We start from the raw sequence: 18,798 nt of genomic DNA on the forward strand, positions 1-18,798 counted from the left end.
CAAGATATTGAAAACCTATTTGAAGAAATAATGACAGAAAACTTCCCCCACCTGGTGAAAGAAATGGACTTACAGGTCCAAGAAGCGCGGAGAACCCCAAACAAAAGGAATCCAAAGAGGACCACACCAAGGCACATCATAATTAAAATGCCAAGAGCAAAAGATAAAGAGAGAATCTTAAAAGCAGCAAGAGAAAGAAACTCAGTTACCTACAAGGGAATACCCATACGACTGTCAGCTGATTTCTCAACAGAAACTTTGCAGGCCAGAAGGGAGTGGCAAGAAATATTCAAAGTGATGAATGCCAAGAACCTACAACCAAGATTACTCTATCCAGCAAAGCTATCATTCAGAATTGAAGGTCAGATAAAGAGCTTCACAGATAAGGAAAAGCTAAAGGAGTTCATCACCACCAAACCAGGATTATATGAAATGCTGAAAGGTATCCTTTAAGAAGAGGAAGAGGAAGAAAAAGGTAAAGATACAAATTATGAACAACAAATATGCATCTATCAACAAGTGAATCTAAGAATCAAGTGAATAAATAATCTGATGAACAGAATGAACTGGTGATTATAATAGAATCAGGGACATAGAAAGGGAATGGACTGACCATTCTTGGGGGGGAAAGGGGTGTGGGAGATGCGGGAAGAGACTGGACAAAAATCGTGCACCTATGGACGAGGACAGTGGGTGGGGAGTGAGGACGGAGGGTGGGGCGGGAACTGGGAGGCGGGGAGTTATGGGGGGGAAAACGAGGAACAAATGTAATAATCTGAACAATAAAGATTTAATTAAAAAAAAAAAAGAAAAAAAAATTTCCCAACAAATAGAAGTCCAGGACAAAGATAGCTTCACTAGTGAATTCTATCAAACATCACAGAAGATTTGATACATATTCTTTTTAAACTCTTTCAAAAAACTGGAGGGAAAAAAAATGAAGAGGAGGGAACGCTTTCAAACTCATTTAATAACGTCAGCATTACCAATATTGAAACCAGACAAGGACACTACCACCACCACCTCAAAAAATTATAGGCCAATATTCTTAATAAACATAGATGCAAAAATCTTCATCCAAATATTACCAAACCGATTCAACAATACATTTAAAGGATGGTACACCATGATCAAGTGGGATTTATTCCAGGGATGCAAGGATGGTTCAACATGTGCAAATCAATTTGATAATCTACATAAACAAAATAAAGGATAAAAATCATCTCATCATCTCAATAAATACAGAAAAAGAAACTGACAAAATTCAACATCTATTTATGATAAAAACTCTCAAAAAGTGGGAACATACCTCAACATAACAAAGGCCATATACTAGTATAACAAACCTACAACTAACACCATACTCAACAGTGAAGATTGGAAAGCTTTTCATCTAAGATCAGAAACAAGACAAGGATGACCACACTCACCACTTTTATTCAACATATTATTGGAAATCCTAGCCACAGCAATTGGGTAAGAAAAATAAATTAAAGGCATCCAAATAAAAAAGAAAGAAGTAAAACTTTCACTATTTGCAGATAGCATGGTAATACAGTGTGGGGCAAAAGTAGATTTACAGTTGTGAGTATGTGAAACACAGAGTTTATCCTGTATTATTATTTATTAATTATTATTTTCCGTATGAACTGTAAACCTACTTTTGCCCCACACTATATAAAGAAAATCCTTAGATTCCACCAAACAAACAAAGATTAGAACAAATAAACTCAGCAGAGATGCAGTATACAAAATCAATGTACAGAAATGGGTAGCATTTTTATACACTAATAATAAACTATCATAAAGAGAAATTAAGAAAATAGTCCCATTTACAACTGCATCAAAAAGAATAACATATTTAGGAATAAATTTAGTCAAGGAGGTGAAAAACTGTACACTGAAAACTATGACACTGATAAAATAAATGAAGAAGATATAAATAAATGATAAGACATTTACTATTCATGGAATGGACAAATTAATATTGTTGAAATGTCCATACTATCCAAAGCAGTCTACATATTCAATGCCATCTCTATCAAAATTCCAATGGCATTTTTCACTAGGGCAAATAACTCTAAAATTTGTATGGAATCATAAAAAATCCCAAGTAGCCAAAGCAATCTTGACAAAGAACAAAGCTGGAGGAATCAGTTATCTCTGTGATTTCAAACTATATTACAAAGCCATAGTAATCAAAACAATATAGTACTGGCATAAAAACAGACATAGATCAATTAAACAGAATCCAGAGCCCAGAAATAAACCCACACAGATATGGACAATTAATTTATGGAAAAGGAGCTAAGAACATACAATGAAGAAAAAAGTTTCTTCAAGCAATGGTGCTGGGAAAACTGGGCACCCACATGCAAAAAAATGAAACTAGACCACTATCTTATACTATACACAAAAATTAACTCAAAATGAGTTAAAGATTTGAACATAAGACCTGAAACCATAAACTTTCTAGAAGAAAACATAGATGGTAAGCTCTATGACATCAACAATGTTTTCATGGACCGGACTCCAAATGCAATAGAAACAAAAGCAAAAACAAATATAAACATCAAAGTAAAAAGCCTCTGCACAGTGGAGGAAATGATTATCACAATGAAAAGGCAATCTACTAAATGGGAGAAGATATTTGCAAATCATATTATCTGATGAGATTAATATGCAAAATATACAAAGAATTCCTACAACTCAACAACAAAAGAACAAACAACCTGATTTCTAAAAATAGGCAGAGGAACTGAACAGACATTTTTCCAAAGATATACAGATGGCCAACAGGCAAATAAAAAATATGTTGTAGTTCACTAATGATTAGGGAAATGCAAATCCAAACCACAATGAGACATCACCTCACACCTGTTAGAATGGCTATTGTCAAAAAGACTAGAAGCAACAGGTGTTAGAAGGAATGTGGAGAAAAGAGAACCCTATACATCAAGCATGTCAAACTCACAGCCAGCAGGCCGCTGTATTCTGACATGCTTCCTGTATATTGTAGGTAAATTGGTTTAGCCACTATGGAAAACAGTATGGAGATTCCTCAAAAAATTAGGACTAGGACTACCATATATTAGCTATTCCACTCTGGGTATTTATCCAAAGAATACAAAAATATTAATTCAAAAAGACATATGCACCCCTATGTTCACTGCAGCATTATTTATAATAGCTAAGAAATGGAGACAATCTAACTGTTCATCACTGGATGAATGGATAGAGATGTGGTATAGCCCTAACCGGTTTGGCTCAGTGGATGGAGCATCAGCCTGCGGACTCAAGGGTCCCAGGTTCAATTCCAGTCAAGGGCATGTACCTTGGTTGCGGGCACATACCCAGTAGTGAGTGTGCAGGAGGCAGCTGGTCAATGTTTCTCTCTCATTGATGTTTCTAACTCTCTATCCCTATCCCTTCCTCTCAGTAAAAAAAAATCAATAAAATATATTTCTAAAAAAAGAGAGATGTGGTATATATACATAATGGAATACTACTCAGTCATAAAAAAGAATGAAATCTTGCCATTTGCAACAACATGAATGGACCATGAGGGTATTATGCTAAGTAAAATGAGTCAGATGGAGAAAGACAAATAATGTATGATTTCATTCTTATGAGAAATCTTAAAAAACAAAATAAAACAAAACAAAAACTCATAGATACAGAGATTGGTGGTTACCAGAGAGGAAGGAGGTTAGGGGGTGGGCAAAATGGGTAAAGGAGGTTCAATTGTATGATGAAGAATGGTAACTAGACTTTGGTGATGATCACTTTGTAGTGCAGATACAGAATTATGTTGTACACCTGAAGCATATGCTATATTCCAATTTTACCTCAATTAAAAATATAGATGATAGATAGGTAGATAGATAGATTTAAAAGCTGTCTATTTGTTTCTTCAACTAAGTTGAAGGAAAATGCAAGTATATTATTTGGTTTTATGTTTATTGCTCAATTTCTTACTTCCTGCTACAATGCAATTATTTTGGAACCGAGATATAGTGGATTACCAATAAAACCAAGAATTGCCTAGGCAATTTCGCACTAAGTCAAACTCATTTTCAACTGAACCCAGGACATACTCATTTTAATGACTTCTCTTACCTTCCTTCATCTCTTCAGGACCAAATGCTCCTTGGACAGTGCTCTCTCTCAACCAAATGGGTCTCTCTTTGGCAGATTTTCCCTCCAGTGAGGCTCGATGAAGATCTTCTTGGTCATCCATGTTAATGACAACATTCTGAGTATATAAGTCCTCATAGGAGGGACCTTTGGTAGCCCATGCTTCCCGGTGGTGCCCACTTGACAGGCCAGCAGCTCCAGCAGTAGTTGCTGCACGGTCTTTGCTGAATGAAAAGATTAGAGGACAGGAAGAAAAATATTCAAATCGTGGTGTCGGAAAAGGAGGGCAGCTGCCTGGGTGGTTACTGAAAAAATACTATCTAGCAATCATGTATATAAGCTTTAACAATGCTGAGAAACCTCGTTTACATCTCAGGGTGAAAACTGCCTCAGTTATAAGAACACATCATATTTACATTTAAGTTCTTCACACTCTAGGTTAATCTGGGGTATATGAATGACTGAGGTTTGATAGTTGAAGATGTTGCAATAAGTCTACTTAGGAAAGGGGAGAATGTTATGATGACATAATCTACTTAAAGACACTGGTCGGCAAAAATCTCTCCCAGGTACTAGTATGTCTTTCATCTATCTTTCTTCACCTCTGACTGACACTTTTGGCCCCATGTTTTTCCTTTACTTCTCTTCCATTTTTCTCTAAATGTTCCCATGGAACCTGGACTGTTGTTTTGTGTGGAGTCCTGTCCCAATTTGAGCCTAAACAATACTTCTTCACTTGTCTTTATGTCTTCTAACACTTCTCTCTCCTACAAACCATTCACTATTTTTCCTTCTCTTGGATCCTACTTTATTTCTCTCCCTCAGAACACTGTGCTTCTGGCCATACTATGGAGGAATCTTGGGCTATCCCATCCTTCCTGTTCTCCTTCTGGGTACCTAAAGGCCCACTGCCACTGAGAGATCAACCAAAAGACTTGTATGCATGCATATAAGCATAACCAATGGACAGAGACAGCAGGAGGGTGAGGGCATGTATGGGAGTGGGGTGAGGATGGGGGGAATGGGGGGATTTGTTAACATACATAATACCTTAATCAATAAAAAAAAAAGCACTCTCTCCAGTTGTGCAATCCAAGCTGACCCAGTCATTTAATCTATTTCTGCCAGCTATTACCTCTAGCTATACCTAGAGCTGCTTAAAAACTATTCTTTCCCCTAGTCTTTGTACCAGTTATTTGCTGTTGCCCTCTGAGTCTAGGCTTAGTAGGTGTCTCTCTGTACCCAACCCATCTATTTGTCTTGCTACATTTTAAAGTCTTATGCTACACTGCAAATAACTGGTTTCTTTCTCTTTTCTTTCTGCATTCATCATGGTACTTTTTGAACTATTTACTATGTTTGTCTCAATTTAATCCTAATCTGGCCCTAGTCATTCTCTTACCATCTTCTACCTATTCCGATGTCTTCTAAAAGGCTGTATTACTGCATTCACTATAATCTGACTCTGCTTACTCTGGTGTAAATTGGCTCTTTGAATTTTAGTCTCCCTCAATCATTCACTTTTCTTTCTCTTCTCTTCTCCCTTGGCTTGATCTGTGTTTATATGTTTACATACTTACTCTATATCCTGAGTCTCTCTTCTCTCACCCAGAATATCTCTTCTATCCTCAGCCAACATCCTTACCTTGTTGTGTTGAGCCTGCTCTATATGCCTGTCTACCCCCAAGAGTATCTCCCTGAGCTAGCCATATGCCTTTTGTCTCTCCATACATTAAATGTTTCTCTAGCTCTGACCTGGCCAACCACACCTCTGTCCTTTTCTGTGCCTTCTTCATCCAGACTCTTATTTTATTTTATTTTTTATATTTTTATTGATTTCAGAGAGGAAAGGAGAGAGAGAGAGAGAGAGATAGAAACATCAATGATGAGAGGGAATCATGGATCGGCTGCCTCCTGCATACCCCCTACTGGGGATTGAGCCCGCAACCTAGGCATAATGCCTTTGACTGAAATCGAACCCGGGACCATTCAGTCCGCAGGCCGACACTCTATCCCCTGAGCCAAACCAGCCAGGGCAGATTCTTAAATGGTTTACTCACTTTCCCTGAAGCTACTATTTCTCTATGTATAAACGTGAACACATAGCTTTCATCCAAGCTCTATCTTTAGCTTTAACTCTGAAGGTCAACAAGTATTTAGTACTCCGAGTAGAGAAGAACAAGAAAAGTGCAGGAAAAGAGCAGAACAATTAAAATAAATAAATGTTACCATGAGGATACTTTTGTAAGTCTCTTGTTTTCAGTACTCTATTATAGAAAAATCAAGATTGGTTTAATTCCAGTTTGAAGCAGAAGAGATCTGACCACAAGTCAAACAAATTTTAAAATTTGGAAGAATATTTTTTAAATGATATTTTTAACCATGGAGAGTTGACTACACAGATTTTATTTCTACTTTCACCACAGATACAGACCAATCTAAATTATCAGCAAATGTGACACTAAAAATCTAGATGAGAGACACGTAGGTTCACTCCTTCTGCATATTTAAATTTCTTCTATGGAGAGAATACATACATTTTACTTAAAGATGACAAAATGGACAATTCAGTTTTAAATCTTTTTACATTATTTAAGACATTTTAGAACTTTTAAAAGATAGAACTCTTGCTCAGGAGTGTGGGAGGAATATTATTTCAAACTAAAATTTTAAAGATCTTTAAGGTGAGTGTTAAATAAGAGATGGTGGAAAGGGAGAGGCTATGAGCAAGGAATTCCATTTAAGAAAGACTTGCTGAAAAGCTGGAACTGTCCATCAGCTCTCGGGTTAAGTCTACTAATTCTGCAGAGGCAGCTTCTGGCTCCTGATCTGGGGATAAGCTAGAATTTAATTGGTTACAGATCAGTAACCAAACTAACAATCATGCCACTTATTTTCTTTTTAGATCATCAGTGAATCACTGTCATCTCTGAATTCCCTTTCCACTCTCCTGTGGCTTCTTTTCTTGTATTTGGGGTAGGATGGCTATTGCAGATCTGTTATGCTCTGAAACAAATCCTTTAGTATAGAAAGGCTAAATCAATACCACTTCCAGGATGTTATAACCAGGCAGTGGAGCTTGTCAAATGCTTAGTAAGGCCATCTCAGCCAGGTTAACACCTTGTAACCTCGCTCAATGGTCTTTCTCTTGAACTTAGTTCTGGCTGGCACCTCCAGGTACCCCATTCTATCTCTTTTGCCTGCCTCTATTTCACCCTTTATTTCCTAGTGACCAAGCTGTTGGATAAGTTCTTTCTTGATCAGTTTATTTGCTTTATTTCCTGATTTTTCTTCATCCCTGGAATCATCACCATTCCTAATAAGAAGCTAGGTTATTTGATACAGTGAGTTGCTAGGGCCTCTGGCGTCACCACCACTCAGACTTGGCACTGGCATGAAGCAACGGATATCTAAATAAAGATCTGGAATGGGAAGTGGACAGTGGTAAGTGGGGAACATGAGAGGTAGGATGCCATTGGTGATGGTGAATGAATACTATTGTACCTAGGGAACATCTAAACAGGAAAATAACTATAGTCAGAAGAAGCACAAGAATAATTCATAGATAGTATTATATTGTGTTCTTAAAAACTGTAGTTACAATTTGGACTAATGTGTCCTATGAAAGGGTATACAGTAAACGCTAAGCTCTTAGCTTTTTCCTCTTAGCTTAACACTAGGAGGAAAAAGAAAAGAGGTAGCGTAGGAGAACACTCGCTGACCCCAATTCCCTTTTACTAGTATGCTTTTCAAAGAATATAAGCCACGTTTTATGGCATGGCAACACTAAGGCTGAATCTGCCATTCAATTAGGACACTCAACAGAATAGGAAGCCATAGTAAGAAGTACTAACTCATAGGAAACACATATTTTACTTCACTTTCAAGGAAGTTGCACTGAAAACTGAGGCAGTCAAGAAAGTGTGGTTAATGTGCTTCAAAAACAAAAAAGTGAATGCTGTTTTCCTTAAAGAACTTCAGCCTTCAGAACTTGGCTAGGAAAATTCAAATATCCCCAAGAGGCACTACCAATTTAGGATTAGCTGACAATTGCCTGAGTTGCAGCAGGCCTAACAAGCAGAGTGAGTAGTTGAAGTCAAACTTAACTATTTAAAGATTTTTGCCTAAGGCCCACACTTTTCTGTATTCACTACAAACAAACTTCATCACAGGCACAAGTTAATAAGACAAGTGCAACAGAGCTTGGAATCTATGAAACACTAGTCTTTAGTCTCCTAGTAAATTAGTTACCCACTCTTTCTCTTCAAAGTACAGGTAGTTAAAACAAGAGCAAGCTTAAAGTGTTATTGGTAAGAGCACAGGGACTATACTCACCTCTGTTTCAGGGCTGGTATTTCTGTGGGTTCTGGCTCAAGTATTTCATAGGCCAAGTTCACATCCTCTGTTTCCCGAAGCAAAGCATAAATGGGCTCAATTTGTTCATTAAACCTTGCCAAAAGTGTGCGTGCATCTTTTTTGGGCATTGCTGATTCATCTTCTTCTACCTCTGTATTGCAAAAAGTGCAGCGGAAAGTTCCTACAGAGAAAACAAAAGTCTCAGGTCAGGGAAGAGAAATTCTCAAGACTAGCCTTTAGCAAACTGTTTATATCTCCACTTCTCCTCTAATGTGTTATTATTAAAACTTTTAAATAAAAAACAAAAACAAACAAAAAACTTTTAAACATACAGAAAAGTTGAGTTTTAAAATGAATATCCACGTGCTCACAATCGAGATTCTATTCATCTCATTTTGATGTATTTCAAATTAATTTCTAACCCCTAATTGCAGCATAGCAAACAGATTTTAATCATATTTCTAACAAACTTATACTTATTTTAACTTAAAACCAAATTTTTAGTTTACCAGTGAAACCTGTACCTTTTCCCAAAAGCCTTCTTTTCACACATTACATATTTGGGCCTACATTATGGAGAAAGACAAATAAATACCTGAAACCAAGTCTCTAGTCATCTTGTACACTGTCACACAGCTATTTCTTCAAACTTGTTAACCATTTATACCTAAACAAATTTAACCAATCATTTCCAAAATTAAAGTTCAAGAACCCTTTATTGTTCTTATTTCTATATCCCTCACATTCAACTTGTACCTAAATTGCACTAATTCCCTAGAAATATCTTAAGATTTTTCACTTCTATTGTAGTTTCACTAATCAAAACCACCATTAGTTAGCTCGAAACAGTTTCCTAAATCTGGTCAATGGACCTCTAGGTTCTCCTCCATTTCCACGTTTTCTATGCCACCATTCTTGCCATCTCATTGCCCTGATCTAAAGTCTGTCTGGCAGCTGAATTTCTAAAGTCCACAGCATGAAATCTAAATTTCTCATCCTAACATTCACGATCCTGTATAATCTGGCGCAAAACATCACAACCCAACCATAGTCCTTTACCTGTCAAGTAAATTCAAATACTTGAAAAACAACATACTCGACATTAATATTTATTATATTTTATAGTACTTTCTGTTTCTAAAATGCTTCCATGTATACTTTTTAATCCTTATATCAATCCTACAAAGTTATGTCAGAACTGAGGCTCTGAGTTTTGTGATTTGTCCAAAGTCACACAGCCAGTAAAAGAAAAGTATATAAGAAAGCAGTAAACAGTGTAATCAAGTTGTATTAATTATCATTACATTTTAACTACCTTCACTTAATATGCTTGAACTGCTGCCTTAACTTAAGTATCTAGAAGAAAAGCCAAAATATAACTATTGCTGCCTTTCTAACACCCATAATGCAGTTCCATATTAAACTGAAATGTACGTTAACCCAGAACAAGAGCTATATATATATAGCATAGCTGCTTAGTTGCATTTGAGATTTTCTAGTCATAGTCATTGTGTAATGCAACTACTTCTCATAGTTCCCAGTATCATTTTCTGATAAATGAATTACTATATATTTAATGTAAAAATTCTTATACTAAGTAGAATAAACTTTTGACTTCTTTTTTTCATTAAAAAAAAGAAAGAAAAAGTACATAACAGCAACTGTTGAATACTGAGTGCTTACCAAGTATTGCCGACCCTCTGAGGCTGGTATAATTATTGCACATTTAAATTTGTAAAATACAGTTATTCTAAGGGGTTAAGTAGCTTGCTCAAGGTTATATAACTGATAATTGTGAGGAAGGGGCCAGGATTAAAACCCAAACTATTTTGCTGAAACTCACACTCTTAAACATTACAGTCTATACGACTAGCCTCAATTGGATCTCCAGTTTGGCTCTTATTCCCAACATCAGAGATATGCATCTTTCATTTCTATCCCAATATACCAGAGTATGGATCAAGAGACCATACAAGTACTTAGTGCCTGACACATTTTAAGTATGCAAACATTTAGCTTTACAAAGTTCCATATGTGATTGATACACATCCCTACCCTTTAATCCCTCCTTCCCTGGTAAGGAATAAACAAACTAGGCATCTCTGTCTCAGCACACTGGAGCTTACTAATATATTTCACGTAGAAAAGCTTTTTTACTGCTTCTCACATATAAGCACTCAATACCATATAAATTCTTTGTTCATATATCCTGTCCAAAACATTCTTCATCCATCTTGCTGCTGGCCAAACGGTACCTAATCTTTTACACCTATCCCAAATAAGTGAGAGAGAAAAGCAACCTCTCACAGCTAGGAGATGGCCTAGCACAGTTAGGCTCTGATGTATTTCTACCAAACAGAATCTCACAGATCACCAATATCAGATAAGGAAGGTCCACTATGACCATGATGCAAAGCCAAGTCTGTTTGAGTAAGAGTACAGACAAAAGCAAGGTCTCTGTCCAACCATACAAACACACACAAAAATATCAGCTAACTGGGACTACTGCTTCTTTACCAGTTACAGTTTTAACCTGACCCTGTTCTTCTCACCTTCTAGATAAGACTTATTAAGATACTCAATCATAGCCCGGCCAGTGTGGCTCAGTAGTTGAGTGCCAATCTATGAAAACAGGTGGTCTCAGTTCCATTCCTGGTCAGGACATGCCTGGGTTGCGTGCTTGATCCCCAGTAGGGGGCGTGCAGGAAGCAGCTGATCAATGATTCTCATCACTGATGTTTCTATCTTTCTCCCTCTTCCTTCCTCTCTCTGAAATCAATTAAAACATATCTTTTTTTAAAAAAAGATACCCAATTATAGAACCATTCCTACTACTTGACAATACCCAATCCAGAGCAAACCCAAACCACTTCCTTGAATCCTCCCCAAAATTACCTAACAAAAGCCCCAATTCTCCATCCAGCACGTTCTTACTGTGACACTCCATAGTTCCTCATGGCATGTGACTTCCCATGTTGCAGATAGCATCAATTTACCCAACTTTATTTACCTATGAGGTGTGTTACTGATGGTGTTTGACTAGTGGGCATCAATATAAAAATCCTAGCTTAATCAACTGGACAAGCATCCTATTTACCAAAATAAATACAGGAAGAGTAAGTTCTTTTTTCTTTGTGGTGAAGATATAAAGTTACTGTAAATATCTGAATCTTCTTTACCCATTGGTCATCAAAATGGATGAGTTAGAAGCCAACTTATTACAACGGCTCAAAGCTCAAAATTGAAATGTAGATTAGAAATTCTAATATGAGAATCAACAACATATAGGTAGTAACTAAAATCATAAAGTAGATGAGAATTTCAAAAGAGATTAAGGAGAGTGAGAAGCATAGGTAGTCAAGGCATAAACCCAAGGAAAGAAGAATCCTTAAGACAGAAATGGTACAACCAGAGGGATAGGATGGTATTTCAAGGGAGAAATGGTTTGGTGTTGATTTCTCAAGGTAAAAAAGAATGGAAAACTAGCTTCTATATTTAGTAACAAAGGGTATTAGTGACCTTGGCTAGAGAGGTTTTAGTTGGTATGCTATCTTAGATTATTTTCTAACTATTCCAGGTTACCTCAGCTTCTTTTCTTCACAAAAATAGAATAGAACCCAGGTGGGAGTTAAAAAATAAATCATATAAAATAAGGTCTAAATCCATTTTCAAATACCTGCTGAATTAAAAAGAAAAAATGCTGATGTGGGACTTACATTAAATGTTGAAAGATGGGCACTTACAAAGACTGTCAATGAAAACTAGAGAATACTGCAAAAAAGTTATGTAATTCAGTTTTCAAACTCTTAAAGAAACCCTATTCCACAAGTGAAGAAGTAACTAATATCTATACATATAAAAGCCTAAGCAACCATCTGATCATTTGACTGGTAGCTATGATGTGCACTGACCACCAGGGGGTAGACACTTAACGCACAGGCATGGAAACATGGAACAGACTGATGAATCTCAGAGGGAAGAGGGATGGGGGGAGGGCAGGAAGAGATTAACCAAATATCGTGTATGCATACTAGAGGCCTGGTGCATGAAGTCGTGCACAGATGGGGTCCCTCAGCCTAGCCTGCGGGGATCACATCGAAACAGGCCCGGTGCACGGATTCGTACACCGGTGAGGTCCCTTGGCCTGGCCTACGGAGATCGGGCCGAAAGCAGTCGGACATCCCGAGGGATGTCGGATTGCAAGAGGGCACAAGCCAGGCTGAGGGACCCCTAGTGTAAGTATAAAACCAAGTGCTCCAACTGAAGCACAGAAAGACAACTAAGACAAAGGGCAACACTATAATCCTCTCAACCTATGTCTTCAAAGCATTACAAACTGGCTCCTCAAAGTCTTGCACCAGGCACACTTTGCTACAGAGCCTTTGTACTTGCTGTTTCCTCTGCCCAGAATGCTTTTCCTCCAGATAGGTGAGTGGCAAGTCTCCCTACTTAGTTCAGTTCTTTACTCAAACGTAACATCAGTGAGGCCTTCCCTACCAACATTACCTAAAATTTCAATACTGTCCTGTCCTCCTCTTTTCCTTAACATTTATCACTATCAAACATGTTGTTTTATTATTTATTCAATTATTTATCATTAAAAGTATCGTGATATACCAACATTTTTAAAAAGCCCTTCCAAATACCCCATTTCTCTTTTGAAGGCAAGATACATTAAAACTTCAGCTTTAGATAAACAAATAAACGCGCTAGTCAGTGTTGCTCATCCACATAAAATAGCAATGCTTTTATTTTGGGAAAAGAAAGAGATAGATCACTGTTAACATCGTCATTTGATAGAAGGGCAATCTCAGAATAACAGTCCTTTAACTTGAATAAATTTGGTTTGTGGGGAAAAAAATAGAGGGGGGAAAGAGAACATAGTATATAGTCATAAGGGACCTGAATTCTAGCCTCACCCAGGTAACTTTCCAGATTTGGGTTTAATTTAGATGAAGATTTACTGAGAGTTACTTGTAGAAGGGCTCATTTTCAGTTCTAAAAAGAGTGGCTTACATATTACTGTGAAAAATCTAAGACTTTATCCTTCTTATAAGCTAACAAGTTATCCTACCAGTTTCATGGATGTTGGAGAAAGACACAGACTCCTAGGTCAGAGACAAAGAACTTTATTAATCAGGGCAGTAGCAGTAGTCAGTTTTGTGACAGTTCTGTAAGCCCCCAATTCCCACAGGGTGACACAAAGAGAGCCAGGTAACAATTGTACATGCAGTGGGTTACGTTGCAGGAGAGAAACCCTGAGGTTAAGGAACCCAACTTTTTATAATGAGCATAAACATGCCTGTCCTTTGCTCTGAAGGCTGATGTTATCTTTACTATGCTGAACTAAGCAAACATTCTCTGAAGGAAGACTATTACTTTTCAATTTTATTTTTCAGTTATAGTTGACATTCAATATGCAATACAGCATAATGGTGAGAGTATCATACAATTTACAAGGTGATCTCCCAATATTTCAAGTACCCACAGGGCAGCATACATAGGTATTACAATATAATCTATAATAATAAAAGCACAATATGTAAATTGACCAAACGGCCGAACAGCGGAACAACCGTCCGGATGCCCTTCCAGCCACCATGGATGCAAGGGATTGTGGAAGCCGCCACAGCCAGCAGGCGCCGGGGCTGCAAAGGCCTACTCCTGCACAAATTTCGTGCATCGGGCCTCTAGTTTACTATATTCTCTAAACTGTACATGCCCATGACTATTTTGTAACTACCAATTTATACTTCTTAATCCATTCATCTTTTTCACCCAATCCTCCAAACTCCCTCCCCTCTGGCAACCCTGTTTGTTCTCTGTATCGCTGAGGCTGTTTCTGTTTTGTTTGTTCATTCATTTTGTTCTTTAAAGTCTGCATATAAGTGAAGTCATATGGTATTTGTCTTTCTCTGTTTGATTTATTTCACTTAACATAATACCCTCTAGGACCTAGAGTCTAGGTCCATCCATGCTGTCACAAGTAGTAAGATTTCACTCTTGTTTTCATATATGTATTTTATTAATTTCAGAGAGTAAGGGAGAGAGAGATAGAAACATCAAAGATGAGAGAGAATCATTGATCGGCTGCCTCCTGCACACCCCACACTGGGGATCGAGCTCGCAACCTAGGCATGTGCCCTGACCAGGAATGGAACGGTGACCTCTTGGTTCATAGGTCGATGCTCAACCACTGAACATGTCAGCTGGGCAGATTTCATTCTTTTTTTATGGCCAAGTAATATTCCATTATAAATATATTTATATATATTCACCACTTTTTTATTGACTCATCTATTGATGGGCACTTGGGTTGCTTCCATATCTTGGCTATTGTAAATAACACTACAGTGAACATAGGGGTGCATTATCTCTTTTAGAATTAGTGTTTTGGAATTCTTCAGATATTTACCCAGAAGTAGAATTGCTGAGTCATAAAGCAGTTCCATTTTTAATTTTATGAGGAACCTCCATACTGTTTTCTATAGTGGCTGTACTAATTTGCATTCCTACCAAGAGTGCATGAGTGTTCCCTTTACTCCACATCCTAGCCAACACTTACTTGTAGTTTGTTGATTTATTGATGACAGCCACTCTGACTGGTGTGAGGTAACATCTCATTGTGATTTTAATTTGCATTTCTCTGATAATTAGTGATATTGAGCACCTTTTCATATGCGGGGGAAATCTATTTTTATTATACTGAACAGCAAGCAAGCTTGCCCTTTGCTTTGGAACAATATCTGTATCTTCCAAGGCTGCTCACTATAATATCCTTGAAAAAGGTAGTCCGGAAAAAAGGCAGACAGTACCTCTACTTGCAAGACATGTATAACGTGTGAGAGACCCATGGAGAACTGTCTGTCTCCCAACAATTACCATGTCTGGCAAACAATACAAGAGGAAAAGCTAGCCTGACATCTCTGAATCCTATATTTATCACAAAACACAAGTTGTAAACAAGAAGCAGCCTGTCAAAAGCCAGGTCTAAGAAGAAAAATAAGAAATTCTATATCTTTCTGGAAAATGACTTAAACTAGTTTAACATAATAGGAGCATTTTTATAAATTTCACTAAACATTAAAAAATGCAAATAAGCTTTTCCCAAATCAGCGGTGGGGGTGGGGAACTTAGCAGACACTATGTACAAAGTACCATTCTACTGAGTGAGTGGTGGTAGAACACAAATAGAATCTGTCATCAAGAAACTTCAAGTTTAATAGAGATGAAAGGTATCTGGAGATAAACATGATATGGGATCAGTGAAAAAATAAAGCACATAAATATTTTGGAGTTAAGAAGGAATGTGACTTCTAGCAGTGAGGAAGGTTTATGGAGAAAGTGTGCCTTTTGAGGTAGACTTTAGAAGAAAAGTAGTTGTTAGAGATCAAGGAAATGGGGAAGAGAATGGGACATTCATCATAAGAGAAGTAGGTAGTTGAAAATAATGCTAACCTGCAATTTCAGTCTACTAAAAATATAGTCATCAAAAAGAATGGTAAAAAAACAGAATTAACAGGATTAAACTACAGTGTCCATAAATATAAATGGGTCTTGAATGCCAAACTTCATTTTGATTTTTTTAGTAATAGAAAAGTGATTGAAGGATTTTGGGAAATAATATGAGGTCATCAAAACTAATATTTATAGCCGGGCTGGTGTTGCTCAGTGATTGAGTGTTGACCCATAACCAGGAGGTGGAGGTTCGATTCTGATCAAGGCACATGCCTGGGTTGCAAGTTCAATCCCTCTCTCTCTCTCCCTTCTTCTCTATGAAATCAATAAAAACATATTTTTAACAAACCAAAAACTAATATTTATAAACAGTGATCTGCCTTAATGGCTTGAAATGGTCTTCCAATAAGTCAGTGGTTCTCAACCTTCCTAATGCTGCAACCCTTTAATACAGTTCCTCATGTTGTGGTGATCCCCAACCATAAAATTATTTTCGTTGCTACTTCATAACTGTAATTTTGCTACTGTTATGAATCGTAATGTAAATATCTGATGTGCAGGATGCATTTTCATTGTTACAAATTGAACATAATTAAAGCACAGTGATTAATCACAAAAACAATATGTAATTATATGTGTTTTCCGATGGTCTTAGGCAACCCCTGTGAAAGGGTCGTTCGACCCTTAAAGGGGTCGCGACCCACAGGTTGAGAACCGCTGCAGTAAGTCAAGTGGAAGTTCTTGACTGAGTGTTTTCATAAAAATCACTAGAGAAATTTTAATTAATACCCAGGCCCCACCCCAGAGATGCTGATTCAGTAAGTCTGGAGTGGGGCCCAGGAATATAAATTTTAAAAGTTCCACAAGGAATTCGAATATATACATACCTTTGGTGGAGAGCTGCTGTTAAGTAATCACTATGATAAATATCTCCACTCTTCTTGTAACTGGATTGCTTTGCACTAAGTAGTATGCATAGAATATACTACTCAAGCATGAGAGAAAACACTGAAATTGAAGCTCATAGCTCTTTGTGGTCTTCCCCTTCCCACACATAAAACCAAGTAGGCAAAAACTGGAAACAGCAAATCCAAGCCAAGGAGAATGTGCAAGCTACATCCAAGCATGTGGCAGCAGGGAGAAAATGAAGGCTACAAAGATTCTTTAGGCAAAGCTTGACAAATGATAGGATTAAAAGAAGAAAAAAGAAACAGTTCAATGATAACATATTTGTTTGATCATTTACATTCACAAACCACAAGACAACTAAGAAGGCTATTTCACAAATATTCTCATTTGTTCATCAAGTCTATGTCAATAGTATTATCGAAATCTAACAAAAGAGGGAATAAAGACTCAGAAAGGTTAAGTTTACCAGGTCATAACTTGAAAACAAAAATCACTAAGCCTGGATTCAAGTACAAATCTTTCTGACTCAATAATTTATTAATGATTGCATTATTTTCCAAACAAACAACTATAAAAAAAAAAAAAACACAACAAAAAACCAAAACAAGGAAAATACCCTACTTTTGCCCCACCCCATATATAGGCAACTCAGGGACAGCCTTTTCTGATATAGCAATGAATAAGCAAAGACATAAAGAACCAGTTATAGGGACATTTGGGCAAAAGGAAACAGCATGTAAAAAGGCAAGCAGCCCTAGCCGGTTTGGGTCAGTGGACAGAGCATCAACCTGCGGACCAAAAGGTCCCAGGTTCGATTCTGGTCAAGGGCACATACCTTGGTTGCAGGCTCCTCCCCGACCCAGGCCCTCGTTGGGGCTCATGCAAGAGGCAACCAATCAATGTCTTTCTCTCACATCGATGTTTCTCTCTGCCTTCCCCTCTAAAAAAAAAAAAAAAATCAATGGAAAAATATTCTCAGGTGAGGATTTAAAAAAAAAAAGAAAGGCAAGTAGAGCCCAGCCGGTGTAACTCAGTGTTTGAGTGTTGACCTCTGAACCAGGAGGTCACAGTTTGATTCCGTCAGAGAATATTGAACTGGGATGTGGGCTTGATTCCCAGTGGGGAGGGCATGCAGGCGGCAGCCAATCAATGATTCCCTCTCATCTTAATGTTTCTATCTATCTCTCCCTCTCCCTTTCTCTCTGAAATCAATAAAAATAAAATAAATTTTAAAAAGGTAAGTAAAGGCACGCCTAGTGCATGCAAGACAGAAATAAGATGGTCAGTGAGGCTGTTGTGGAGTGACATGGGAGTGGTGGAAATAAAGCCTCAAAATGGGAGGTAAGGGTAGATAAAAGACCTTATAAATTCTGTTAAGTACTTCAACTTTTCTGAGAGGAGAAGCCTTTGGAGGGTTTTGGAAAAAAAGAGTGACATAACCTGATGTGCTTTTTAGAAGGGTCACTGGCTGCTGTGACAAATAGTTCATATGAGTAGCAAGAGTGAAAGTAAGGAGACGATCTAAGAGTAGTGCAAAATCTAAGCAAGAGATAATGGCTTACATAACTTTTCTGGATAATCCTATGAAAAAAAACAACTGTAAATAAACTCACTCCCACTCAAAAAGGCTTCCAGAATGGAGAACAGTATGGAGTTTCCTCAAAAAACTAAAAATGGAACTCCCATTTGACCCAGTGATCCCACTTCTAGCAATATATCCCAAGAAATTAGAAACACCAATCAGAAAGGATATATGCACCCCTATGTTCATAGCAGCACAATTCACAATAGCTAAGATTTGGAAACAGCCTAAGTGCCCATCAGCAGATTAAAAAACTGTGGTACATCTACACAATGGAATACTATACCGCTGTAAAAAAGAAGGAACTCCTACCATTTGCAACAGCATGGATGGTCCTGGAGAGCATTATGCTAAGT

At 37.5% G+C, this 18,798-nt stretch overlaps 1 protein-coding gene across 2 annotated transcripts in view; it reads right to left on the reverse strand.

Annotated features, from left to right (window-relative positions):
• GTF2E1 (general transcription factor IIE subunit 1) overlaps window positions 1-18,798 on the reverse strand; it is a 46,526-nt gene that overhangs the window by 11,367 nt on the left and 16,361 nt on the right. For both annotated transcript variants that reach the window (XM_081086882.1, XM_081086881.1), the window contains 2 exons: window positions 8,473-8,674; window positions 4,120-4,361 (listed from right to left, as the gene is read on the reverse strand). In XM_081086882.1, the coding sequence (XP_080943008.1) occupies window positions 4,120-4,361; window positions 8,473-8,674 (444 nt within the window). The remainder of the gene's footprint in view (window positions 1-4,119; window positions 4,362-8,472; window positions 8,675-18,798) is intronic.

Source organism: Myotis nattereri (genome assembly GCF_964212035.1).
Source record: "Myotis nattereri genome assembly, chromosome: 3".
Classification (NCBI taxonomy): domain Eukaryota; kingdom Metazoa; phylum Chordata; class Mammalia; order Chiroptera; family Vespertilionidae; genus Myotis; species Myotis nattereri.